The sequence below is a fragment of the Papio anubis genome, chromosome 4, assembly GCF_008728515.1.
Source record: "Papio anubis isolate 15944 chromosome 4, Panubis1.0, whole genome shotgun sequence".
Classification (NCBI taxonomy): Eukaryota; Metazoa; Chordata; class Mammalia; order Primates; family Cercopithecidae; genus Papio; species Papio anubis.
Window position 1 is genome coordinate 176,711,514 of NC_044979.1, and position 26,657 is coordinate 176,738,170.

The 26,657-nt window shown below is 46.0% G+C and overlaps 1 protein-coding gene across 4 annotated transcripts in view; it reads left to right on the plus strand.

Moving 5' to 3' along the window:
* Positions 1-26,657, plus strand: part of BACE2 (beta-secretase 2) — a 196,984-nt gene that overhangs the window by 50,072 nt on the left and 120,255 nt on the right. For 3 of the 4 annotated variants that reach the window (XM_009202224.2, XM_009202225.3, XM_003895466.4), the window contains exons 2-5: positions 8,929-9,017; positions 19,873-20,089; positions 23,716-23,844; positions 25,281-25,415. In XM_009202224.2, coding sequence (XP_009200488.1) covers positions 8,929-9,017; positions 19,873-20,089; positions 23,716-23,844; positions 25,281-25,415 — 570 coding nt within the window. Of the gene's footprint in view, positions 1-8,928; positions 9,018-19,872; positions 20,090-23,715; positions 23,845-25,280; positions 25,416-26,657 lie in introns of those variants that run through there. The other variant, XM_009202226.1, reaches the window with a different exon arrangement.

Sequence of the window (26,657 nt, forward strand, 5' to 3'; positions counted from 1 at the left end):
ACCTCTCAGGTTCAAGCAATTCTCCTGCCTCAGCCTCCTGAGTAGCTGGGATTACAGGCGCGTGCCACCTCGCCAGGCTAATTTTTGTATTTTTAGTAGAGATGGGGTTTCACCATGTTGGTCAGGCTGGTCTCAAACTCTGATCTCGTAATCCGCCCACCTTGACCTCCCAAAGTGCTGGGATTACAGGTGTGAGCCACTGCGCCCGGCCCAATCTATAGCTGTTCTTATCTGTGACTTTTAATGGCCAAGAAAATGTATTTCCTATTGTTGTGCAATTAGTTATTTTTTTAGGGCGATTGATGTTTCATGCCTAACATCCACACTGTCCTCTTCTCAAGGCCTAATATTCTCTGCTTTGCCTTGTAAAGGAATTATTTTGTGTGTTTTTTTCTGTCTCTCCTTTACCTCTTTACCCCTCTCCTTTCCCTGTTTACCCCCTTTTAGCCAAGCAACTTCAAAATTCATCTCACCTCCAGCAAACATTTAAATCCTCAACACGGAGACAGTGGTGAAGACTCAGGGCCATGTGCCTTCCCTATGGCAGCTCATGGCAGCTTTGGCGAGGTATCTGCTGGTTGAGCCTTGGTGCTTTCCAGCCTGGGTGCTGGACACGTCGTACTTTGGAGCCCCCACCCAGTGATAGTTTAGGTCCCGGGACTTGCTCTTTTCACATCAGCCATAGAAGTGGCTTTTGCTCTTGTGATAATCCTAAGCTGGCTGCAAAGAAGATGTCACAGAGCCAGCTCTGCAGGCAGCGAGGAGGCCTGGAGGCCGGCATGCCTTGAAGATGGACAGAGCAAGTAGAGACCCGGCCAGCAGCAAGTGAGCAGGAAGCCTGGGGGCTGCCAGCCCCTACCGGAAACTGGGAGAGACAAGAAGGGCCCTCCCCTGGAGCTTCTGTGGGAAGTGCAGCCCTGCCCACACCTGGATTTTGGACTTCTGGCCTCCACAACTGCAAGAAAATAAATGTATATTATCTCATGCCAACCAGTTCGTGGCTGTTAAGGCAGCCGTAGAAAATTAATGTAAAAAGTGAGTCCCATTTTGCAGGAAACTTGAATCAGACCAACCAACGTTAAGATGTGTCAGTAAAACTATAGAATGATGGTTCTAATATAAACAATAAAACTATAGAACTTTGTGGCTATGGAAAGAATTCTTCAGTATCCAAGGAGAAGAAGTCACGTGAATGAGGAAAAATAAGACATGCTTTAGTTTTCTCCACAAATACTCACTTTTGAAAGACACTAGAGAAAAAAAAAAAAATATATATATATATATATATGTGTGTGTGTGTGTGTGTGTGTATATACATATATATATATATAAAGTGTTAAGGAAAAAAAAATGTGACCCAAATGCATAAAACCCAGGCAGATCATTCTTCAAGTATAAAGGCCATGGAGAGGTGCTCACATGCGTGAAAGCCCTTGGGGAAGATGGTGTCCAACTTTGGATGGGGCCCATGGGAGGCTGAACAAAACCTAGCCATTGGAGAGCTGGGTGAAGTCAGGGACAGGAGGACTGGTAGGAAGGAGAGAACCTCTTGCCTTATAGAATGACTAAGCAACTGTGGGAAATATGGGTATCAAAAACAAATCTTGAAAATATATAAACAACAGTGTAACCTATGGAGAGGTTGGTGGGACTGAGATTCCTGGTGACACAGGTACATTCACCAACTCATCTTCCTTCATGGAAGGAAATTCTGACAGACAATAGGTAAAAAATATTGGCAGGTAGGTAAAAAAGAAAGATGGTCGTGCATTATGTAAAATTACAGAAAAGCATATCATGAAAGTAAAAATAATGTTATAATCCAGCACTTCTTCCCATGGCTCCCTCTCCTAGAGCACCCCGTGTCATTTCCAAACCTCTTGATTTTTTTTGAGATGGAGTCTTGCTCTCTTGCTAGGCTCGAGTGCCGTGGTGCCATCTCGGCTCACTGCAACCTCCACCTCCCAGCTTCAAGCGACTCTCCTGCCTCAGCCTCCCAAGTAGCTGGGATTACAGATGCGCACTACCACGCCTGGCTAATTTTTGTATTTTCAGTAGAGATGGGGTTTCACTGTGTTAGCCAGGTTGGTCTCAATCTCCTGACCTCATGATCTGCCCGCCTCGGCCTCTGAAAGTGCTGGGATTGTAGTCCTGAGCCACCGCGCCTGCTCACATCTTGATTTTTTTAGAAGTGTGCAGAGTGGGGATCCCACAAATACCATTCTAAGTTGCTAAATCAAGAGAAGAGGTTAAGAGATATCACATAAAGTTATAAAGAAAATGAAATAATTTAAAAATAGATGTAAAGCTTGCAGATCACCAGAACAATTACTAAATACCAGAAATCTGTATAGTAAAGATGAAAAGAATAAAAGAAGAAACATTATAGCAGACAGTGTCACATAGGAAGAGATAGGATGAGGAAAAAGGTATATAACTGGATGCAAAATGATAAATTCATCTCTTAAAATAATTCCGTTTGGGGGAATGTTTAAAAGATGGTGCAGGGATTCTGACATGCCTGCCCCCTTTGAGAGTCAGGTTGTGGTGAGTTACTGATAGCTTTGTGTTTAGTATTTAAGAGCAGAAAGAGAGAGAACCCCACCCTTCAGGAATATCCGGTTCAACCAGACTGACCTAGAGACGGATCTCCTTCACTTACTTTGACCTGTTACCGACAATTTGATACATACAAGAATTACTCAGCCTCCAACAATTTATCTCCTGTAAAATCCATGTAAATGCAGATTTGTTTGGCGTCCTCTACGTGGAAAAATCGCACACTTCCCTCTGCTCTGACACCGCAGTGATCAACACAGAAGACTTCCGGGACCAAGTGTGTGGGGATTTCTCCCCACACAAACAATCGATCAGTTCTGCAACAGACACCAGCTGCGTGTCCTCTAATTTAGCTCAGTTCCTACACTGTCTGCCTGGGGATGGCGTCGGACCCCAGAGTGAGGGCCCAGTCCCCCAAGACTGCCCCCAACTTCCAAGCCAGTCGCCAGCTCCAGGTCATTGCCTGTGCTTCTGATCGATCAGCTACAAATGGAAGATTTCCAGGATCCTATCCTTGGTTTGATTAATTTGCTAGATTTGCTCACAGAACTCAGGAAAACACGTACACCGGTTTATTATAAAGGGCATTACAGAAGATAGAGATGAAGAGATGTGTAGGGTGAGGTGTAGGGGGACGGTTTCAGAACTTCCGTGCCATCCCTGTACACGTCACCCTCCAGGAACCTCAGCTGTCTGGAAATTTAATGAACTGTGTTCTTTTGGGGTTTTGTGGAAGCTTCATTATGTAGACATGATTGATTAAGCCATTGGCCATTGGTGATCAGCTTAACCTTCAGCTCCTTCCCACTCCTGAAGGTTGGGGGCGGGGCTGAAAGTCCCAGTCCTCTAATCCTGCCTTGCTCTTTCCGGTGACCAGCCCCCATCCCGAAGCTACCTAGGGGCTGCCAGCCATCAGTCAACTCACAGCATACAAAAACACATCACTTTGGAGATCCCAGAGATTTTAGGAGTTGTATGCCAGGAAATGGGGATGGAATCAAATACGTATTTCACAATCTTTCATGCCCTTTTGTACGTTTATGAGAAATTAGGATTAAATCTAATCCAAATTGTGGCTTTGAAACTTGGGGGTGTTGAGCATCTAATATTTGGATGGAGAACCAGATAATAAATTATATAGAATAATATATATGTAAATACATTTTTGTATATGTGAGATTACATTCTATCTGAAATCAACCAAAACGCCTCTGTAAAGGAGCAAGATCTTACATGTTTTCTAGGATCTGTGTATTTGTAAATAGAAATTGAGAATAGAGCATTCGTTTACTAAAACTACGATGTTTAAAGTGACTTTTATAATCTCATTAGTTAGAGTGCCTTTGCTGGCCGGGTGTGGTGGCTCACGCCTGTAATCCCAGCATTTTGGGAGGCCGAGGTGGGTGGATCACTTGAGGTCAGGAGTTCAAGACCAGCCTGGGCAACATAGTGAGACTCCCTCTCAAAAAAAAAAGTATATTAAAAAAAAAAAAAGCAGAATGCCTTTGCCATTGTTTTAGATTCACTTCAAACCTTCATCCCCCAAATCTGTTTCTCTACCATTTCTACGAAGTTTTTGTGAACATGATCTTCACTGTTCGGGAGGGAAATCTCTGAAGTCACAAAGTAGATTTTCATTTGAGAAAACAGGGACGTCACCACAAGTTATAGCACTGCCCCTGGCAGATGCCCAGGATCGTCGTTCATTTCTCTCCACTATTTCCACGGCCTCCTGCAGGGGAAGGGGCATGGCACTTAGTAGATTAGGGAAGTAGGAGCCTGACTTTGTTTTTGCCAACAGCTCGAAAACTGTGTGTGCGGAACCTACACACGGCTGGTGTGTGTGCACAGACTGCATTATCCTTGCTTGTTTATTTTTTTGGAATCTGTTATCTTTGTACCAAGGGCAAAATGAGTGTCTTTGATTTCACCTTTGAGAATAATTTCGTTGTTGATTCCACAAATGTGTGAGTGTCTTCTGTGTGCCTGGCCCTGTTGGAGGCATGCATGGCTGACAGAGCAGCAACCAGCAAAATCCCTGCTAGGGGGAGGCAGCAGGAGCTGCCGGGACCCCGTGAATGGTATGATTGCTCATGGGGCCCAGGCAGTGGCTGAGTTAGTTACAAGCATGCGCTCGGAGTCTGACTCTGGGTTCCAGCCTCAGCTCTGCCACTTGCCCTTGTAGAGTTGGGGAGGTCAGCCTCTCTGCACCTCAGTGTTTCCATCTGTGACATGGAGTGATGACCGTGCTGCCCTCGGAGTGCTGTTATGAGGTTGAAAGAAACTAATGGATATAGGAAGCGCTGACAGCAGTACCCAGCCCACTGCAGGCCGTGTTCAGTGTCTGCCATCACTGTTATGTGAGAGGCGTGGTGTTAAGCCAGGGAAAGGGAGGGGGAATGCACAGACCGGCAGGAGACTAGGAACAGCAGTTCTCCCAAAGGGCCGGCCAGGGTCAACTTTGCGGAGAAGGTGGTGTTGAAGGAAGCCTGGAAGGGAGCAATGGGCTGTGCCACGTGAACCTGGCTATCCTGGGGAGCAGCCCCCACCCCAGCAGGGTGGCCAGGGGGAAGGCCCTCCCTTTGGGGCATGTCTGGGGCATTCATGGAGTGGCCTGGTGGTCAGCGTGTCTTGGAGGAATGAGGTCAGGGCGTGGCGAGTGACTCGGCAGACCATGTGAGGACTTTGCCTGTTGCTCTGGGTGACATGAGAGCCGAGGGAGGTGGAGGGCTGGCTCCCTCTGACGTAACTGTAATAGGACTGTGTGGCTGCTGGTTGGAAGTAGGCCTAGGAAGGAAGCAGGGACACCAACGAGGACAAGGAGGGGATGACGGTGGTGTGGACCCCCAGTCTCCTTGGAGGAGGTGAGGGGTGGCCAGGTGTGGGCCAGAACCTGAAGGCAGAGTCCTCAGGAACTCCTGGTGGCTGGATGTGGGGCGTGAGGGGAAGGAAGCCCTAGGGATCACCTCTGGCATGGCCTGGCCAGACCTGATGGAGCTGCCGTCGACCAGGATGGCCAAGTCCATCAGAAGAGCAGGGGTAGGGGCAGCCGGAGCTCAGTTCGGTCTATGCCAGGCCTGAGATGATGTCCCATCTCAAGATGTTTCCTGGACCTGCTGTAACTAAGTACACAAACTGAGAGCTTAAAACAACACAAATGGGCCAGGTGCAGTGGCTCATGCCTGTAATCCCAGCGCTTTGGGAGGCCATGTCGAGAGGATCACTTGAGCCCAGGAGTTCAAGACTAGCCTGGGCAACATAGTGAGACCCCTTCTACAAAAAATAAGAATAGAATTAGTAGCCAGGCATGGTGGTGCCACTTAGTCCCAGCTACTTTGGAGGCTGAGGTGAGAGGATCCCTTGAACCCAGGAGTTTGAGGCTGTAGTGAGTCATGGTTGTGCCACTGTACTCCAGCCTATAGGCTGACAAGGAGTGAGACACTGTCTCAAAAAAAAAAAAAAAGACAGGTTGTATTATTTCACAGTTCTAGAGGCAGAAGTCACGAGAATCAAGGTGTTGGGCAGAATGTACATCCTCTGAAACTCAGGTGGAGCCATCATTTCCTCTTCCCAGCCCTAGCCATGGTCCTCAGTCCTTGGTTCTTGTGTCCTCCCATCCTATGTCCTGCTGTCCTTGGCAGGCACCCCCTGTGTGTCTGCTTTCCCGGTGCATTTCCTCTGCCCAGAAGGGCCTGTGATACTGGATTCAGAGCTCACCCCGTGGTCCTCCACCTTCACTTGATTACCTCTGTAGAAGACCTTTTCCAAATAAAGGCACATTCACGTTGGGATTAGGACCACAGCATCTCTTTTTGGAAAACACATCTCAACCCATCAAAGATGACTATTAGCCAGCCAGGGGGAGGTGTTGAATGTAGAACCCAGAGCGCATGCGCAGGCCTGGGCTGAGATGTAAGCCTGGGGATCGTCGACACGAGGATGGCATTTGAAGCCTCGAGACTCAGTGGGAACACCAAGGGTGTGAGTGGATGGATCCCAGAAGTGATTCCTGAGCTGAGCCCTGGGAAAGTTCAGCAGGTCGGGGAGATGAGAAGCACCCAACAGTGAAACTAATGTGAGGAGTCAGGGAAGGAGGAAGTCAGGAAAGTGTGGGGCCCCGGATCCAGAGTGAAGAATGTTTCTGGGAAGAGGGAGCGAGACTGAGTCAGATCCTGCCGACGGGTCATCTCAGAGGCAAACGCTGGACCCAGCTAAACTGTGAGGTCCTTGGCAAAATTATTCTATAATTGTTGCTAAGATAATCCTAGGCAAAAACTTGCCTATTTTGCCTTTTCTTTTCTTTTTTTTTTTTTTTTTGAGATAGAGTATCATTCTGTCACCCAGGCTGGAATGAGGTGGTGCGATCTAGGCTCACTGCAAGCTCCGCCTCCTGGGTTCAAGCAATTCTCCTGCCTCAGCCTCCCGAGTAGCTGGGACTACAGGCATGCGCCACCACGTTTGGCTAATTTTTTGTATTTTGAATAGAGATGGGGTTTCACTCTTTAGCCAGGATGGTCTCGGTTTCCTGACCTCGTGATCCGCCCACCTCGGCCTCCCATAGTGCTGAGATTACAGGCGAGCCACCGCACCTGGCCTATTTTGATTTCTTTAGTCCATAGCTTTTTAAACTTGTTTTTCAACCTTTTGGGCTATATCTATGTGGCCTGTGTTTATTTCTAAAAGGTGTGTTCATTCTGTAACAATTGGGCATGTATCTGGACTTGGGATAGATGCTGGGCATAAAATGATGAGTAACATACACACCTGCCCTGAGACATGGTTCACTGGGGAAGATGAGTGAGGCAACGGGATACAGGGCAACAGCCCAATAGCATTGGTCCCTAGGGGACTGCAGATTAAAACCACGGTGAGGTACCATTCCACACCCATTAGTATGGTTCACATTGAAAAGACCAACACCACCAAATTTGGGGGCGGATACAGAGTAAATACACCAAATGGCCCATGGATCCATCGCTCATGGGAATATAACCTGGTAGACCCACATTGCAGACCTGTTCAGCAGTTTTCTTTAAAACGTTAAAAATGTGTCTAGTCAGCTGGGCGCGGTGGCTCATGCCTGTAATCCCAGCACTTTGGGAGGTCGAGGCAGGCAGATCACGAGGTCAGGAGATCGAGACCATCTTGGCTAACACGGTGAAACCCCGTCTCTACTAAAAATACAAAAAACTAGCCGGGCGTGGTGGCGGGCGCCTGTAGTCCCAGCTACTCAGGAGACTGAGGCAGGAGAATGGCGTGAACCTGGGAGGCGGAGCTTGCAGTGAGCCGAGATGGTGCTACTGTACTCCAGCCTGGGCGACAGAGTGAGACTCTGTCTCAAAAAAAAAAAAAGTATCTAGTCTATGATCCAAAAAGTTTCACTCCTAGGTATTTACCCAAGAGAAATGAAAATATATGTCTGCAAAAAGACCTATACAGTGTGTCCATAGCTATCTTATTCATAGTAGCCTCAAACTGGACACAACTCAAGGGCCCATCAAAAGCAGAGGCAAATTATCGTGTGTCCCTGCACAGTGAAGAGAAACAAAGGGCTGATGCAACATGAGGATGTCTCAGAGACAAGCTGCACTTAAGAAACCATGCTAAAAAACAAACACACAGAAACCCGCATCATGACATTTATAGAATGTTCAAGAACTGATGAAACCAGTCCACGGTCACAAAAGCCAGAAAGTGGTTGCTTCTGGGGACCAGAAGGGAAAGGGGCATAAAGGGACCTTTTGAGGTGAATAGAAATTTCTGCATCTTGGTTTGGGACACATGCCAGAACTCACCAGGCGAACATTTAAGATCTTGCATTTTTATTATACACAAACTATATCTCAAATAACCTAAAAAACGATGCTTGTGACAGGTGTTCCCAGGTGCCGTGCAGGGAGGTGACGGGCCACCACCTGCCATGAGGAGGCTGGGAGGCATCCTGGGGAGGGGAGGCCATGTTGGATCGGGGTTTCCAGGCGAGATTTGGAATAGCAAGGGGAGGGTGAGCCCAGTGGAGGGCTAAACCTGGCCAAAAGCCCAGAGATAAGAAAGAGCTCAGCCTTGGTTTCAAGCACCAACGGCCTAAAAAGGAAACCCAGTTATTTAACAGAATCCATTCTCTTTGAAGGCTCAGTGTGTATCTGAGACAAGACCATTTTCCCCTCTCCAGTGCAAGCTTCTTCATGGACTTTGTTCAGATTTCAATTTTATAATAGCTTTTTGTATTCCCCTCATCAGTATACTTTTTTTTGTTCCAACTGATGAATTATTCTTGGTACTTAGTTTTAAAAAAATTATTCAAGAGTATTGCCTTATTAAAATAACTTGATGCTTTCTTTTTTTCTTTCTCTCCTTGAAACATAAAAGCTACAGATTCTCGTTGACACTGGAAGCAGTAACTTTGCCGTGGCGGGAGCCCCGCACTCCTACATAGACACGTACTTTGACACAGAGAGGTAAGCGCTGGCCCCTTGGCTGGTGTGCTGGGCTGGGGTACTGCAGGATCCACATGCTTCAAAATGCAGCGGAGCATAACAGCCAGAAAGCTGTTTCATTTTAAGGGGAATACTGATACGGATGTGTATGTACATGTGCGTGTACATACATGTGGACATGTGTATCATATGTGCATGTTCATTCCATCCTCAAATTCACAGCAGGGGTCTCCTGATAGCCTTCACACATTTACGTGAGATTCGTTTTCTAAAAATCCAAGTCAAACACAACTCCTGTAGTTATCCAAGTCACAGGGAGCTTGTGGCCCTTTGGTGGTTATTGCAGCAGCTTTAGTTCTGCAGTGGACGTGGGCTGGAGCAGGGGACAAGGTCTTGGGGGTCTGTGAGGCCACTCTGGCCAAGGGTGTGGGGTCGCTTCCTCGGCTGAAGGGATACACGGAAACCCCCCTTCACATAGTTCAGTAGGGGTTAAGGTGTGGTTCCTGGAAGCCGTTTCTGTGGGTTGGTTTGCAACACTCATTTGGAAGAGTGAGTTTTGTGAGCACAAAGTATTAAGGGCCAAGACTGAGGCTGCACATGAACAATTATGGGGTGGAGTTGAGAAAAAAAAGTGGAGCCAGATGGAGGTCTCTGGAATAGAACAAGTTCTGTCCATGCAGGCTTCAGAGCAGCCCTGGGTGGGGTTTGGGGAGGCCCCCAGTGGCCTGTGGCAGCCTTCAGCTCTGCAGGAGCCCATGGGGTCTAGAGTCACCGCCCTCTGAACTGGAAGCTGCTCAAATGCTGTGCATGTTTTGATGTATTTTTACGATCCTGAAATTTAAACTCAACAGACAGAACAGGTAAGCTGACATGCTGGTTCGTTTTTTAGGGTTATGAATCATCTAGGGTCTCGGTAACTGTCATATTGGGTTTCCCTACTGTAAATTCTTTTCCTGACTTCCCTTTCTCACTTTCCTTATCCTTAGTGCTTTGTTCCAGGGAATAAAGGCCAGCTCTAGTTGGGGACAAAAGGAGGGGGAAGAATAGCTGAAGTCTTCTGAAAATGCCAGGCAATTTAATAAAGCGAGATGATTTGCCGTGTATGAAAGAAAGCATAGAGGAAACCCTGTATATCTATTCTACCTACGCCACATCCTGGGCTCCACTTTGGTGCCATAAATGATGGGGCCTCCTACACGTATGGCTACAGCTGCATGCTGGGGAGAGGGCTGTGGTGGCCAGTGCTCTGTGAGGCTTCAGAAAAATGTGGCTGGCCCCTCCCTCAAGGAACTGATAGCTTGGTTTATGGCTTCATGTGTTGGTAAGCTTCCTTCATTGATATTCCCGGATATAACACCTGCCTGTGATCAGTATGTGCCCAGCTGTTGCTATAACCACAAACGTGTGTAGAAGTAGTGGTGGTGTTTCTCTCTGTGTGTGCAGCAGAGGCTTGGTTTACGATGGCTTGTGCTGCCCCTTCCCACTCAGATCTGTGACTCATCCAAGTCCTCAGTCCCCAAACAGCCCTCACCTCCAACTGTTCATTCTGGACTACTTCATCGTGGAACAGGACTTGGAGTTGGTCCAAACCTCTCATTTAGATTTCTGCAGCACAGGAGGTCAGGGAGACAGGGGACTTGCCCAAATTCAATCATTGAGACCAGCAGTCCCCAAACCTTCAGCCAACACCCGCTTTTTATAACAAGTGCTTTGTCATTCCCTGAAGTGACTGCAAAAGTCATATGACTTATCTACACACACAGCTCAAAGTGTCCTGACGTAATGTGGGGGGAATACAAGGGAAGTAATGTATAACCAGGTAATCAGAACCTCAATGCATGAACACCCTGGCTCCGTGGTGCTAGGAGATCATGCAATAGGTGGATGCTGGAGGTGAGTTAACATCACTGTGGACATGTACACCCAGTGTAGACTGATCAAGGCAGGCTGACTTAGACTCACCCACCCCAAGCTGCTCAGTTTGCTGTCTTAGTCTGTTGCGCTACTATAAAAGAATACCCAAGGCTGGGTAATTTACAAAGAAAAAAGGTTTATTTGCCTCATGGTTCTGCAGGCTGTACAGGAAGCATGGCGTCAGGATCTCATGCTGCTTCTAGTCATGGTGGAAAGCGAAGCAGAGCCAGTGTGCAGAGATCACATGGGAGAGAGGAAGCAAGGGTAGGGGAAGGACGTGCCAGGCTTTTTTTTTAACAATCAGTCAGCCCTCCCTGGAACTAACAGAGTGAGACCTCAGTCATTATTATGGGCAAGGCACAAAGCCATTCTTGAGAGATCTGACCTCAGCACCTAAACACTTTCCACCAGGCCCCACTTCCTATACTGGGGATCAAATTTCAACATGAGAATTGGAGGGGACAGATATCCAAACTCTATCAGTTGCTGATATGATTTTCCAAAATGGAAAATAATCTTAGGAAAGTTCCAAGTAAAACGAACAGAAAGAGAATCAGCTTCCCTGGATTTCCATAGTAGCGAATATGCAATATATACTAAACCTATGTAGAAAAGGTTTTGTGCACATATGAATGGGAGGTGCATTCTGTGCTCAGATGATCCAGCAGATTTCACCCATGCAGATGCCCAGAGCAACTTTGGAAAGTGGTGTGGGATGGGAACAATGCTTCATTTTGCATGACCGTCCTTCACATTCCAGGATAACCAGCATGCTTATCAAATACACCCCTAGAGTTTCCAAAACTTACCCTAGGGGACAGGACCTTCCTCTCTGAGAACCACTTATCTGAATGGTCCCTGATGGTCCCAGCCCTGTATTGTTTCCACTGCAGGGCTCTAGTTTGTGTGGCACGTTTTCCACATTTGCCCCTGACTGGGGCTCAGCACATAGGGGCAGAACCAACACACGTGGAGCTTGCATTTTCTCATTTAGCAGTTCTTTTCCCCTTAGGATAGGTTTTTCTCTCATCATCTGTAGATGCAAGATACAGTAGAAAACAGTAAAGCACAGTAAAGTCAAGGTTAGGGTGATGTGGATAATTACTTTCCAGATTTAAAGGGAACCATGCAAGTCAAGCCCTGTGGATGGCTACTTTTTTCATGGCAGGTAAATAGCAGTTCTGTGGCAGCTGCTCATAGCCAGAGTCCATCAAGGTCAAAGTATGCTTCTCAATCCACACATCCTTTCGCTATGCAGATGCAATTGTTGAAACCTTCAAGGGTAAATAATACTCCACGTCATGAAGACTATGTGCAATATTTCATCAACCGTAGACAGCCCAGCATCTTTCTCGGCTCCCTTCAACTGTGTTCAGTGTTTGGTTGAGCTGTGGTTCTCTTTCAGGCTACCATGGTACACATCTGTCTTACTTACCTGCTAGCCCTGTTTGGTGTATTCAGGTGGATTTTGTACCCATCACCAGGTTTGCATTCAAATGGCAGATGGTTCCTGTTTTTCATCCTTTGGGCGTCTGTAGTCCGTATGCGTTTGATGAATATGAAAACTCCTGGGATCATCCAGAACTCCTTTGATGACTAAGCCTTCCCTCCTGCTAATCTCACAAGATAACTCAGGATTCCTTGCCACCATTCTGACCACTCAAGGTCCTGATCTGTTTCTCCTTTTGTGGGTAAATAAAAAGAGAAATAACAGAACATACCAGTGTCTAGGGAAAGCCCCTCAATGGTCGGTTTCACCCCATTGCCACTTCCACCATTCAAATTCAGCGTACCTTCCTTATTCGTGAGTACTGCAGAGACTGACTTATTACGTATAACACATCGCTCACCTTTTGGGTCTCTACCCTGGTACCGCCTTTCTTTTCAAGAGACCATTCTTCAACAGAACTGTAAGGTTTCTTCTTGGCTGAATCAGAGATGATGCATCTCACTTCTGAGTTTGAGGTGAGTTCTATTCCTTCAACTACATCCCTGCTACCATGCTTGCTTCGCAAGTTAAATACTTTCTTAGATTGATATTAACCTTGTTTCCTTTTATCTGCTTTTTACATGTTTTATTATGGTTGATATGCTTTATGATTGAAAGACATGAATATTTTCTTTCAATGTCAGTTATGTATAATTAATTTGTCTAATGTTTTCATCTAACTTTAGAGTTGGCCTAAGTTATACTTTCAACCATTGTATTTGATGGGAGCCAAGAGACCATCCTTTTGCCTTCTCAATTTTTGACAAAGGTTTCTTTTCTGAGCTGCAGCTCTCTGCCCTGTGATGTGTCTGTATTTGCTTGTGCTTCTGATCTCTCTTAGTTATAATAAGGTTCTGGTTGGGTTTGTCCGCCTCTGATTCACGTCCTGTCTTTGGATATTCAGGTCTAATGCTTCCTGAAACATGTTACAGTAATTGGAGTTTTGGCGTGGGGTTCTTTGACAAGATCTCTTTGATTTATGGAATGAGATGTCAGGCTACCATTAGTCATTTGTGAGCTCGTCTTTATCAGAATCCATCTTTTCATGGTGGTGAATGTTCCAGTGAGTTACTATAGAGCAAAAAAAGAAGAAAAGAAAAGATCATGCATTTTTTAAATGTACATCTTTTTTAGCCAATAAAATCTCACCTCCAGCTAGCTGGCTTGAAGAGTGATCCAGTATACTCATCCCTTGACCCTCCATGAATCTATTCAGGAAATTAAGTATATTTCCATTAAAATGTCTCCTTACTTCTGTACTATATCCGGGGTGAAGCTCACAGAGCAAGAGACCAATGTATTTTCCTCAACTAATGCTTGTAAGTGGAATTAGGGACTTCTTTTAGAAGGCTAAACTGGATACAGATCAAATGGCTTTCCGTTGAATGAGGACAGATATTTTTACCTGATTATTGAGATCATTTCTCAAGCGTGTCCATCATTTGCCTGATAGAAGGGCACTTGCCATTTTGGAGCCTGTGAGCATTTAACATTATTGAGGATGTTGATGAAACACCAGGCTGAGCAGGCTGAACTGACCCTGAACCTCAGGGTCTCATGCATTCAGGTCTGGTGACTTCCAGAATCACAGAAGATTAAGAGGGGCATCTGGTAACCTGGGCCAGGACAGTAAGCCCACTGGTAGATTTCTGACCCTGAGAGCCCCAGGGAGGTCCTGAGCAGAGTTCTTTAGGAGACTCAGCATTTCCTGGGTCAAGTGGCTTAGGAGAACCAGAACTGACCCAAGGATTGAACTCTAGAATTCTCTACATCCACCTTCTCTTTTCATGTTCTCTGCAGACAACAGCAGGTTTCTTTTGAAATAGTAAAATGTTCTGCAGCTCTTTTCCCCTCAGTTCAGTTGATTTCACTTTTTAATCCTGCATTCCCTGAGCACTCTTATCAGAGGTAGAACATCTTCTGAGTTTGGTTCAAAGTGTTTCTTTTACTGTGAGCGGGCTTTTTCCTGGCCTCCCACATCCCTGATTGATTGCTGTTTCTGAGCACCCGGAATGGGCATTGCCAAGGAGAAGCCCATCCAGGTTTCTTGCTCCATGCATTTAATTATTGTGCAGAGCAATTGAGAGCCAAAGTATTTTAGTCCCAAGAGGTGGGATGCTAGAAAATGAAGATGAAGACGTATTTTTTATTTAAAGTGCTGGAAACTCTATGCTACTAATAACCCCTAGAGTCACTTATGATTCTTCTGTGGGGTTTTACTCAGAGGTTTAGTTCAAGGAACCCAGAGAATATGAATATGAACCGAGAATTACCTTTTTTTTTTTTTTTTAACATTATTTTGGACTGTGCTTTCTACAAGGCTAGGCACAAGTCACATGTGGCTATTTTAATGAATGTTAAATAAAATAGAAGTTAAGTCTTTCAGTTGCACTATAATCACATTTCAAGTGTTCATTAGTCAAGCGGCCAGCTTATTGGGCAGCGTAGACAGAATATTTCTGTCGTCACAGGAGGTTCTGTTGGACAGAGCTAGTGCAGGGCAGAGAGGAACTCTTGCCTTTTAGACACCGGTTGCACAAGAGCTTGAAGCGTCACCACCTCTCCTTGACCTCCTTAGCCAAGTCACCCCACACACATTGGCTCCTTTCCATGGGGTGTTTGGACTTTAGAATGAGGCAGCATTAGATTCAGTAAGAGTAGCTCTATAGGAGCTTTTTCCAGAAACAAACAAACAGAAAATCCTGATGATTTGCTTTGGGTGCAAATCTCACGTTGAAATATGATTCTCAGTGTTGGACCTGGGGCCTCAGGGGAGGCGTTTGGGTCAAGGGGGCAGATGCCTCATGAATGACTTGTTGCCCTCATCAAGGCAATGAGTGAGTTCTCGCTCCTTTAGTTCACATGAGAGCTGGTTGTTTAAAGGAGCCGGGCACCTCCTCCTCTCACTCTTGCCCCAGCTCTCACCATGTGATGTACTGTGTCTGCCTTTGCCCTCTACCTTGAGTGGAAGCTTCCTGAGGCCTCACCAGAAGCAGATGCCGGCACCATGCTTTGTGCACAGCCTGCAGAACCATAAGCTAAAATCATACCTCTTTTCTTTATGAATTATTCAGCCTGAAGTGTTCCTTTATAGCAATGCAAACATGGCCTAACAGACTTGAATTTTCTAATAATAACTCATAGACTGAAGAAAGGTAGCAAATGATTAGATAATTATAATAATAGCAGCTATTTTGTGGCATATCTCCTGTGTTCCAAGCTTTTGTTCTACATGCTTTACAGTATTAACTCTTTTAATCTGTGTAATTAACTTCATGAGGGATGGTATTATATTATCGCCATTTTTTAGTTGAGGAAACTGAGGCATAAAGAGAGTAAATAACGTGGCCCTGGGTCACACAGCTAATAAAGTATTGAACTCATATTTGAACCCAGGCAGTATAACTCCAGCTGCCTCTTGTCTCTCTGGAAATGACACCAAAATATCCAGAGTACTCCCTCTAAGGGGACCAGCAACCTGGGCAGGAAACTAGAGAAGATATACTAAATAGATATGCAGGCTGGTTCAGGTTCTTACTAACACTACAAATTCTATGGAGTTTTCTATAGCCTGGACAGAGTAAAACTAAATTTTTCAAAAGGAAGTCATAGCACTTTAAACTGTTTAGGAAAGATACAATTACTCTACCAGGGCCAGGCAAGGTGCCTCACACCTGTAATCCCAGCACTGTGGGAGGCTGAAGCAGGTGGATCACCTGAGTTCAGGAGTTTGAGACCAGCCTGACCAACATGGTGAAACCTTATATCTACTAAAAATACAAAAATTAGTTGGGCATAGTGGCATGTGCCTGTAATCCCAGCTATTAGGGAGGCTGGGGCAGGAGAATTGCTTGAAACCAGGGGGCGGAGGTTGCAGTGAGCCAAGATGGCACCATTGCATTCCAGCCTGGGTGACATAGTGAGACTCCATCTCAACAACAACAACAACAACAACAAACAGTTATTCTACCATGCCGGGAGGTATGGTTTGGCTGTGACCCCACTCAAATCTCATCTTGAATTGTAGCTCCCATAATTATCATGTATTGTGGGAAGGACCCCGTGGGAGATAATTGAATCAAGGGGGTGGTCTTTGCCCATACGCTGATGGTAGTGAATAAGTCTCACAAGATCTGATGGTTTGATAAGGGGAAACCCCTTTCAGTTGGCTTTCATTTCTCTCTTCCCTTCGCCATGTAAGACGTGCCTTTCACCTTCTACCATGATTGTGAGGACTCCCCAGCCACATAGAATTGTGAGCCCATTTAACTTCTTTTCCTTTATAAATTACCCACCCAGTCTTGGGTATGCATTTATCAGCAGTGTAAAAACGGACTAATACACCAGGGGTTGGCAAAGGCTAGCCCATGAGCCAAATATGACCTGCTGCCTGTTTTAGGAAATAAAGTTTTATCAGAACACAGCCATGCAAGTTTACTTACACATTGTGGCCGCTTCCACATTACGTTTGAGAGCTGGGTAGTTATCACAGAGATCCTATGGCCTACAAACCTAAAACATCTATTATTTGTTTCTTTATGGAAAAAAATTGCCAACCTCTGTACTAGATCGTATTCTCCAAGCATTTCAAGATAGTCTTAGTGTATTTCTGAACTTGAGGAATGAACCCAAATTGTCAAAATGGACTGAGTAATTTAGTATTTTTATTGCTATTCAACATAAACGTGTGCATCCCCTCCCATGTGGCAGGCACGTCTGAATTTATATTGGCACTAAAGCTTGGCATTCCACCAATCTTCAGATACCCTTTTTCAAAGACCTGACTGCACGTTACCTGGGTAATTTCTGATGGATCCCTTAGTGCTCTAAGGTCCCTTTGTGGTCACTTTTCTGTTTCTGTGCCTGCCCATTGTCGGGAGATTTGCGCACAGAAAACATTCACTGAATGCCTCTCTTACTTTATGATCATGGTGGAGTGAACCAAGACAGTAGGCAAATGTTAAAATCCAACCATCTTTAGATTCTGTACCCCATTTTGAAGTTACAATCAGCTGTTTCCCCAAAATCTGTTTGCTAGACCTTCATAAAATCACATTTTTCCTGATTATAAAACTTATATATGCAAAAAATGTGGAGGTACCTAACCACAAGAATAGGAGTCCCCCCACCCCCAATCCTGCCACCTCAGCTAGCCACTGTTAATATTTGAGTGTAATAAATAGTTTTGAAGGAGATTCTGTCTCTTTGACGTATTTTTCTTTTAACTTTTTCTCTACATCATTTAAAATTTCTTAGAAAAAGAAACATTTTTTTCTTTGGCACATAATAGTGCATCATATGGATATGCTGTAATTTACTGAACTGTTTCCTTGTTACTGAGCATTTGGATGGTTTCCAGCTGTTTGCTGTTATGCATAAAACATCACGACCATCTTGGCACATGAACCTCTGTCTGCTTCCTGGGTGTCTCCTTAGGGTCAGAGTCTCAGAAGTGCAGTTACTGAATTAAAGATAGTTAATATTTTTAACACTTTTTAGATATACCAAGAATGAATTAATGAATCAAAGGCCAGATATGGTGGCTCATGCCTGGAATCCCAGCACTTTGGGAGGCTAAGGCAGGAGGATTGCTTGAGCCCAGGAGTTTGAGACCAACTTGAGCAACATAATGAGACCTCGTCTCTGCAAAAAAAGAAAGAAAAATATTAGCTGGGCTTGTTGGTGTGCACCTCTAGTGCCAGTTACTCAGTAGGCAGAGGCGGGAGGATCTCCTGAGTCCAGGAGTTCAGGGTTGCAGTGAGCCATGATTGTGCTATGGCACCCCAGCCTGGATGACAGAGCAAGACCTTATCTTTAAAAGAAATAATAAATGAATGAATGAATGAATGATCATGTCATCTCCGAACTTCTTTACTGACCTTAAGCAAGACTGCGCTAGTTCATGTAATCCCACAACAAAGACTTATTAACATGTGTTAATGTTCGCAGACTGATTATTAAAACACAGTGAAATCAACCCTGCAGGTGAGCAGGATCGCTTCAGCGTGATCTACTGGGTGATTTGATATTTAGCTTAGGATGATGATCATTTTCTTAGGAGGAGCGTGGTTTGAGTTCACAGACATTTGCCTAGAGATGTTTCTTAGGTTCTGTCCTATATTCCAGCAGTTTTCAAACTCAAATGGGCGTAGGAATGACCTTGCAGGGTGGGACACCCCAGGGCCTCGACACCTGCTGTCCTATCTCCACAGTGCGCTGCCCCCAGAGAGCCCCAGGTCTCACTGTCTTCATTCAGGTCTCATGCAAACATGGCCGAATCCAAGAGTTCTCTCCAACTGCTGGGTCACTTGAGGTCCCCTTGCCTGCTTTGTTCCCCGGGTGGCTCTCATTCCCCGTAACCACCATTCCCGCATGCATTGTCTCTCCTCACTGCAGCATAAACTGAGCAGGCAGGCCTTTTCTCTGATCTTGTGAGTGGTTCTGCGTCAGTAGCTCTCACCCCCAGGGCCACGTGAGTGTCGGGCTCAGGGTCATGTCACGGTGATTCATGTTCTGGCATGCCATTAGCGTCACTGCCCATATTTTGGTGTGAGTATAATCAGCTTTGGGACGTTGGGGGAGAACCTTGAGAAGGACCTGTGACATGAAGGACGTGCGCTTCAGCAGGTAGGACTTGGTCATTATTTGTCACATGAGTTGTATGTGTGAATATGAACCCCAGCCGCTGCTGGCGCAGGCTGGTGGAGCCTCCCTCCAGGGTGCCAGCACCTACCCATGTCACAGAGCAGCAGCGCAGCAGCCCTGCAAAGCCAGAGGGCCAGGCAGGTGCCCAGATTGGGTTGTGTCCTTCAAAGGCTACAGTGGCCAAGCAAAGCACCTGACTTATAGGGTTTAACTTGGGTATAGGGAAAAATTAAACTCAAAAGCCACATGTTTACACCAGTGCGTCCCTTCCACATAACATGGACAACACTGCTACCAAATATTAGCGATTATGTTTTTGGGGGAAGCTGTCGCTTTGTGAACATTGATGCTGTTCATGATGAAGAATGGCTTACAGGCTTACAGTAGACTTTCTGTGTTTAGGATAGCTGTCTTGGACATGGCAACCTTATGTTTGTGTCTTGGGAACATGGATACATAAGAGAATACAATGGGCTTAGCCAGGCGTGGTGGCTCACGCCTGTAATCTAGCACTTTGGGAGGCCAAGGCAGGCAGATCACAAGGTCAAGAGATCGAGACCATCCTGGCCAACAGGGTGAAACCCCGTCTCTACTAAAATTACAAAAATTAGCTGGGCGTGGTGATGTGTGCCTGTAGTCCCAGCTACTCAGGAGGCTGAGGCAGGAGAATCGCTTGAACCCGGGAGGCAGAGGTTGCAGTGAGCAGAGATCGCACCACTGCACTCCAGCCTGGAGGACAGAGCAAGACTCCATCTCAAAAATAAATAAATAAATAAATAAAATAATAAAATAAAATGAATACAATAGGCTTTTCTTTTCTTTCTCCAGGTCTAGCACTTACCGCTCCAAGGGCTTTGACGTCACTGTGAAGTACACACAAGGAAGCTGGACGGGCTTCGTTGGGGAAGACCTCGTCACCATCCCCAAAGGCTTCAATAGTTCTTTTCTTGTCAACATTGCCACTATTTTTGAATCAGAGAATTTCTTTTTGCCTGGGATTAAATGGAATGGAATACTTGGCCTAGCTTATGCCACACTTGCCAAGGTAAGGCTAATCCATGGATTTAAGGAAATCAAATAATAGGATGAGATTCTGAAAATCATTAAAGGGCTGACACGCGAGTCTTGAGCTATCCTTGGAGACAGTGAGAACCATGTGGTGGAAACAGACCAGTATTCACACCATTATATTTCCAAGCATTTTTTAAATTGAAGGTAAACAGCATGATTCTTGGAACCTTCCTGTAAAACAGACTAATAGCATTAACTTTTTGTTTTATTTTCGTTTTATAGTTTAAAATGTTAACAGAATTTGAATCATGTAGATCGTGATGTGTGTTTAGGAGGTTTTACTAAGGTAGGATTAAAAGAAAACACATTTATTAAATTCATACGTTTGCGTGAAGCAGGAGCCTGCGGGCAGCCCTGGAACGCAGGCAGGGGATGGTGCCCTCAGCCAGACTGGGATGTGGCCTGTTTTCCTGGCTCTGCAGGGGACACCTCCAAGGAGACACCCAACACCCAGCAGGGAATATGGGCAGCCTGAAGGCATGCCCTGGGGATAGCCAGCCCTTCCCAGTGGTGGGGAGCCCCGGAGGAATTGTGGAGCCCTGCTCTCGCCATCACCAGAGCCTCCCCAAATGGGGGAAGACAGAATTGGATGTTCCCCAAATATTTGTACTTGGGGCCTACCCAAAGGAAATAATGTCTGTATGCAGGAGGAGGGAGGCAGGCAGGGGAATTTCCACCTGGAGGCATTGCCGAAGGCAGGCGGGAGTAGACACCGGGGTTGTGTGCTGGGCTCCTGGAGTCCACACGGGTTTGCATGCATCGAGAACCGCAGAAGGAGACCAGCTCTCCTGGCCCCGTAACTGGGCACCACGGCCTGGCCTCACCTTGCTTAGCATTAGGCTTGGAACCAGAGCTACATGTGGAAGGAAACAGAAGTGACTGCTAGAGCAACACGCCCCCACTGTCCCGGGAGGATAATCTTCCCATCGTTCCAGCTCAAGTTTATGAGCAGATGGGGATGGGGTGGGGAGAGCAAGAGGAATTTTATAACCCTTGGCCCCCACAAGGAGACAGAATCACAATTACTAAGAGCCTATTAGGCCCTAGGCTGAGAAGATCCAAGATAAGATGTGGGTCACTCAGTGCTCATGACTCCCCTGTGAGGCATACTTTGTAAGGTCATATTCTCCCCATTTTATTTTTTTCTTTTTCTTTTTACTTTTTTTTATTTTTTTGAGAGAGTCTCACTCTATTTCCCAGGCTGGAGTGCAGCAGTGTAATCTCAGCTCACTGCAACCTCTGGCTCCTGGGTTCAAGTGATTCTCGCACCTCAGCCTCCCAAGTAGCTGGGACCACAGGCACATGCCACCACGCCTGGCTAATGCCTTTTGTATTTTTGGTAGAGACGAGGTTTCACTATGTTGGCCAGGCTGGTCTCAAACTCCTGGACTCAAGTGATCCATTCACGTCAGCCTCTCAAGGTGTTGGGATTATGGCATGAGCCACCGCGCCTGGCCTTATTCTCCCCATTTTCAAGATGTGGGGATTGAGGGTCAGTGAGCTGTTGCCCCTTTGAAGTTAGAACATGGAGCTTCTCACTGTCTGCAGAGCCAGGGCTGGCTCATGAACCCTTTTGTCCTCTGTATCATAGGGAATTGCAGATAGATGGAAACTTGCATTCCTAAACACATTTTCAAAATGTTTTATCTGTATGTGACTATTTGGAAATGAAAGATATATATGACTGGTTTTATGTGAATTGTTCCGAAGTTGATAGAGGAAACCTAAATTGCCTGGAATTAATAATATGTAAAGCTTCTGTGAGAACAGACCCCTTTGGGGTTTGCTCAGACCTCCCTACTCACTGTGAGACATTTTATCTTTTCATTTATGAAATTCCAAGATTACTGACAATTGGCTTCCCATTTCCAGGGTTTGAGGAGAAAGCAATAGGACTCATAGGAAGCAGAGTGTGGCTGGGAACAGGGCCTGCAGGGTGGGCTGGGCGGACTGCCCCAGGGGTCTCTGAGGCAGGTGCGCTGAGCGCTCTGCAGTGCTCAGGTTGTGAGGTGGCCCCTGGTCCATTCCAGGGGCTTCCTGTCAAGGCTGTATCAGGAATACCTACGGGGCTTCTAAAACTGCAGCTTCCTGGGCCCCACTGAATCAGGTTCTCTCAGGGTTAGTTGTGGGCACCTGGATGCTTTTAAGTCCCTAGGGGAATCCCACGGCACAACCCTAGTGAAGAAGGACTTGACAGAATGATTGCAGCTCCTTCACTGTGTGCCAGGTACAGTTCTAAGTGCTTTATAAGTATTGGCCCATTTAAGCCCCAGAGCAGCTCCAGGTGGCTGCCCTTATCCCCGTTTCACAGGGAAGGAAGCAAAGGAACAAGTCACTTAGCTGGCAAGTGGCAGAGCCAGTCTCCCCTTCGTGTTTGCTTTGCTTTACTGCCTCTCGAGAAGGTAGGTAGAACACCAGCTGGGGGCACCCCCAGGCCCACCCTGTTATCCCAAGAGGTGATTTTGTCTCACTGGTTGACCCAAACACCCACAAGTGTTCTGACAGAGATTGCATGTGGAAATTGTGCTGGATTCTGCCTCGGAATTCTGCAGAAGCTGAGATGAAACAAGTAGGAGGTCAAACACAAATGGATTAAACCAATGGGAAGATCTGTGTCTGTTCCATGGTGGAGTCCCCCTCTCACTCCCTCTGGAATCACAGTTTTAATTCTCACAGATAGTAAATAATCATTCCTGTGAATGACCATAGGCACCCAGGGGATGCCTATAGCATCTGCGCTACTATAGTTAATTACGTTTTCATCAAAAACTAACAACTCAGGGTCACCAACTCCAGTGTCTCCCAGTTGTCAAAGCCAAAATCTAAACTCGGGTCTATCACTGACTTCCTCCATGACCGCCAGCAGCCCTGGCACACCCGCACCTCAAAGCTGTTTGCAGACCTCCCCGCTTCCCTTTGAGTCTCTTTGGAGAAATGAGGGCATCCTCTGTATGTCTTGCTGGATGTGAGGGAGACACAGAGCACATGAGGGCTTCTGAAATCTGGCCTCAGGGAATAAGAAGCCTTTTATGCTTCTGGAGTATAGATTTATGCCTTTCCTGCTTCTTTCCCGCCAGAGTTCATCTGGCAGAGCTAAGCCTCGCCCCAGGCTCTGGGGTCCGGGAGATACTGTGCTCCCTGGTCAACCACCTCTCATTTGCATGGTGGACAGCTGCGGCTGACAGGCGAACAAAAATGTCTGCGGCCATGGCAGCTCCTAGAGAAACTCTTCTCTCCTTACTCTCAAATGCCTAAGATTAGGATCCACCACCTGCCACGGTAACCCAGTTCCACGGCTTCTCACACCCCCTCACAAGGCAGTCATGATGATAGATGTGCCTGCGTCGAATGGCTTCCAGAAATACGATCTTATTTGTACAACAGAGCCGTACCCAAAGGAAAAATACCAACCAGTGGAAAGCTCTGTTGGGGCTTTCTGAATTCCTAGACCCGATCACAAGCTGGTGTATTGTTGAACCATGAAAAACACCAGGAATAAACACCAGGAATGTTGTCTGTGGTGCGTGGCATCTACATTGGGTGACCCATGTCTACACTGTGAGTTCTAAGCAGGTGTCCCTCTCTGTCGCCCTCCCGCAGCCATCAAGTTCCCTGGAGACCTTCTTTGACTCCCTGGTGACACAAGCAAACATCCCCAACGTTTTCTCCATGCAGATGTGTGGAGCCGGGTTGCCCGTTGCTGGATCTGGGACCAACGGAGGTAGTCTTGTGGGTATCTTTCAGTCTTAAAGGGGCGAAAAATCACAGATGGATGGGCTCTTTTTTCTGTTTTATTAAACACCTGAGCAGAAATATTAGGCATGTAGGTGTGCGTCGGTACTGTAAAACTTTCATCATCCTTGTTGTCGATCTTTTTAAAAATGGCTAAAATTAGACAATCCTTTATGTCATCCTGCCATCTGGAAGGATAATTCTCATTGCTTCTCCAGATTCCTTTAAAACTTTTCTTTACCATCCTTGGAAGGGCACTGCTTTCTGTGGGTGGGGGAGGGGCAAGTGAGGAGCAGTGGGGGGTGTGGTGAGTGGACCTGACTGTGGGTAGGGGGGCAAAGGAGAGTTCATAAATTTGGCAGGGAAACAGGGACCCTCGTAGATCCTTTCTCTCTCTCTCTCTCTCAACACATACACAGGCACACGCGTACCACAGCACAAGTGTTTGCTACTGAAACAGAACCAAGGCCGTCAGCACTACGGAGGTGCTGGAGCCTGAGCTTTCCTCCAGCGCCCTGCACCCAGACGTCAAAAGTAGTAGGAGACAGGAAGAATGCACTAGAAGGGGGTGCTGCCAGTCCCATTGCTGTCTGACTATGAGGGGCAGGCTCTGCGTCCCTGGTCCTCAGCTACTTTCATTTGCTACCATTTCCAGGCAGAGGATAGCATAGGATTTATGAGGAAATGTTTTATGATTTTGCAAAATGAAGCTTTGATCAGGGAAGCGCTTGTTCTTCTGTTGTCTGACCTGCAAGAAACTAAATAATTGTCAGTCAGTGTGGTTAACTGTCTTATTGCATTTCTTTGAAGGAAAAATCTCAATATTGTAAAGCTAAACTTGTATATACTTTCTTTGGATAAAAGAAACCCCCAAAGCATCTTGATTAGACGAGGGCCTAATACCATCTGACTTTTGCAGACATGGACCCATAACATTCCATGTTTATTTTATTTTATTTATTTATTTATTTTATTATTATTACTATTTTTGAGATGGAGTCTCGCTGTAGTGCCTAGGCTGGAGTGCAGTGGCGCGATCTCAGCTCACTGCAAGCTCCGCCTCCTGGTTCAAGCGATTCTCCTGCCTCAGCCTCCTGAGTAGCTGGGACTACAGGTGCCCGCTACCACGCCCAGCTAATTTTTGTATTTTTAGTAGAGACGGGGTTTCACCATGCCAGCCAGGCTGTTCTCGAACTCCTGACTTCATGATCTGCCCGCCTCAGCCTCCCAAAGTGCTGGGATTACAGGCATGAGCCACCGCGTCCAGCTCCTTATTTATTTTTTAAGCATTGATACTTGTTTCATGACATCATCACAAAGTAGAAGCCCTCATTGCAGTCAAGTTTCTCTTTACAAGTGCATGCTTCTCTGTGTAACCTGTTGATATGTCTGTGTATTTTTTCTCTTATACCTGTAAATATTTTCTGTCCCAGGTCCTGGGTGGAATTGAACCAAGTTTGTATAAAGGAGACATCTGGTATACCCCTATTAAGGAGGAGTGGTACTACCAGATAGAAATTCTGAAACTGGAAATTGGAGGCCAAAGCCTTAATCTGGACTGCAGAGAGGTATTCATGCTATGGTCTCTGTTGTGTCTTTCTGTGTGTGCCTGGGTCACTTAAATATGTCAGCTGGAACCTGTAGATGCCAATAGAAGGTACGTTACCTTGTAAGATAAAGGCTAATTACATGAAAAGATGCAGGGCCTTGCTGTACAGTAAGTTGAAATCAATTAATTGTCCTCCCTCCCCACCACAAATATTGCATCCTCCCAATCACTTAGCTTCATAGGACAAAATTACCATTAAATGGTGAGTGATGAGGACTATCTGAGCTACACCTTTCACCATACATTCATCTTGGACTGATGGTCCCTAAGCTCAGTTTAAGAGGTTGAAATAAGCAGATTTTTCATCAGTGTAGGACAGGGAAGGACGAAAAATAAGCAAAATGAAACAAAAAATGATCATCAGCTTTTTATCCTCCACTCACAGCTAGCCTGGCCCCCGGAGTACCCAATTCTCCCTAAAAAACAGTCATGCTGTAAAGATGTGTGTGGCTCGGTAGTGCTAAAGTGGCCACATGCAGAGCTCTGACACCAAACCTCTTAGGATCCATGTTCATGCCCTCTCACTGCGTTTTGGCTTGTTCGTAACACATTATGACATTATGATTATGACTTACGAGAGCCTCAGTCTTCTATAGCACTTTTAGTATGCTTTATAAAAACCATGGGCATTTCATTACATTCTAACCTGTTAGCACTTCTGTTCATATTACCTGTCACATGCCAACATCGATTCTCATATATGCAGGTACCTCTTGTCACGTACGTCCGTGTGAAGAGACCACCAAACAGGCTTTTTGTGAGCAACAAGGCTTTTATTTCACCTGGGTGCAGGCGGGCTGAGTCCGAAAAGAGAGTCAGTGAAGGGAGATAGGGGTGGGGCCATTTTATAAGATTTGGGTAGGTAGTGGAAAATTACTATCAAAGGGGGTTTTTCTCTGGCTGGCTTGGGTGGTGGTCACAAGGTGCTCAGTGGGGGAGCTGTTGAGCCAGGATGTGCCAGGAGAAGGAATTTCACGAGGTAACGTCATCAGTTAAGGCAGGAACAGGCCATTTTCACTTCTTTTGTCGTGAAATGTCATCAGTTAAGGCAGGAACTGCCATTTTTACTTCTTTTGTGATTCTTCACTTGCTTCAGGCCATCTGGACATATACGTGCAGGTCACAGGGAATACGATGGCAATGGCGTAGCTTGGGCTCAGAGGCCTGACACCTCTGAGAAACTAAAGATTATAAAAATGAT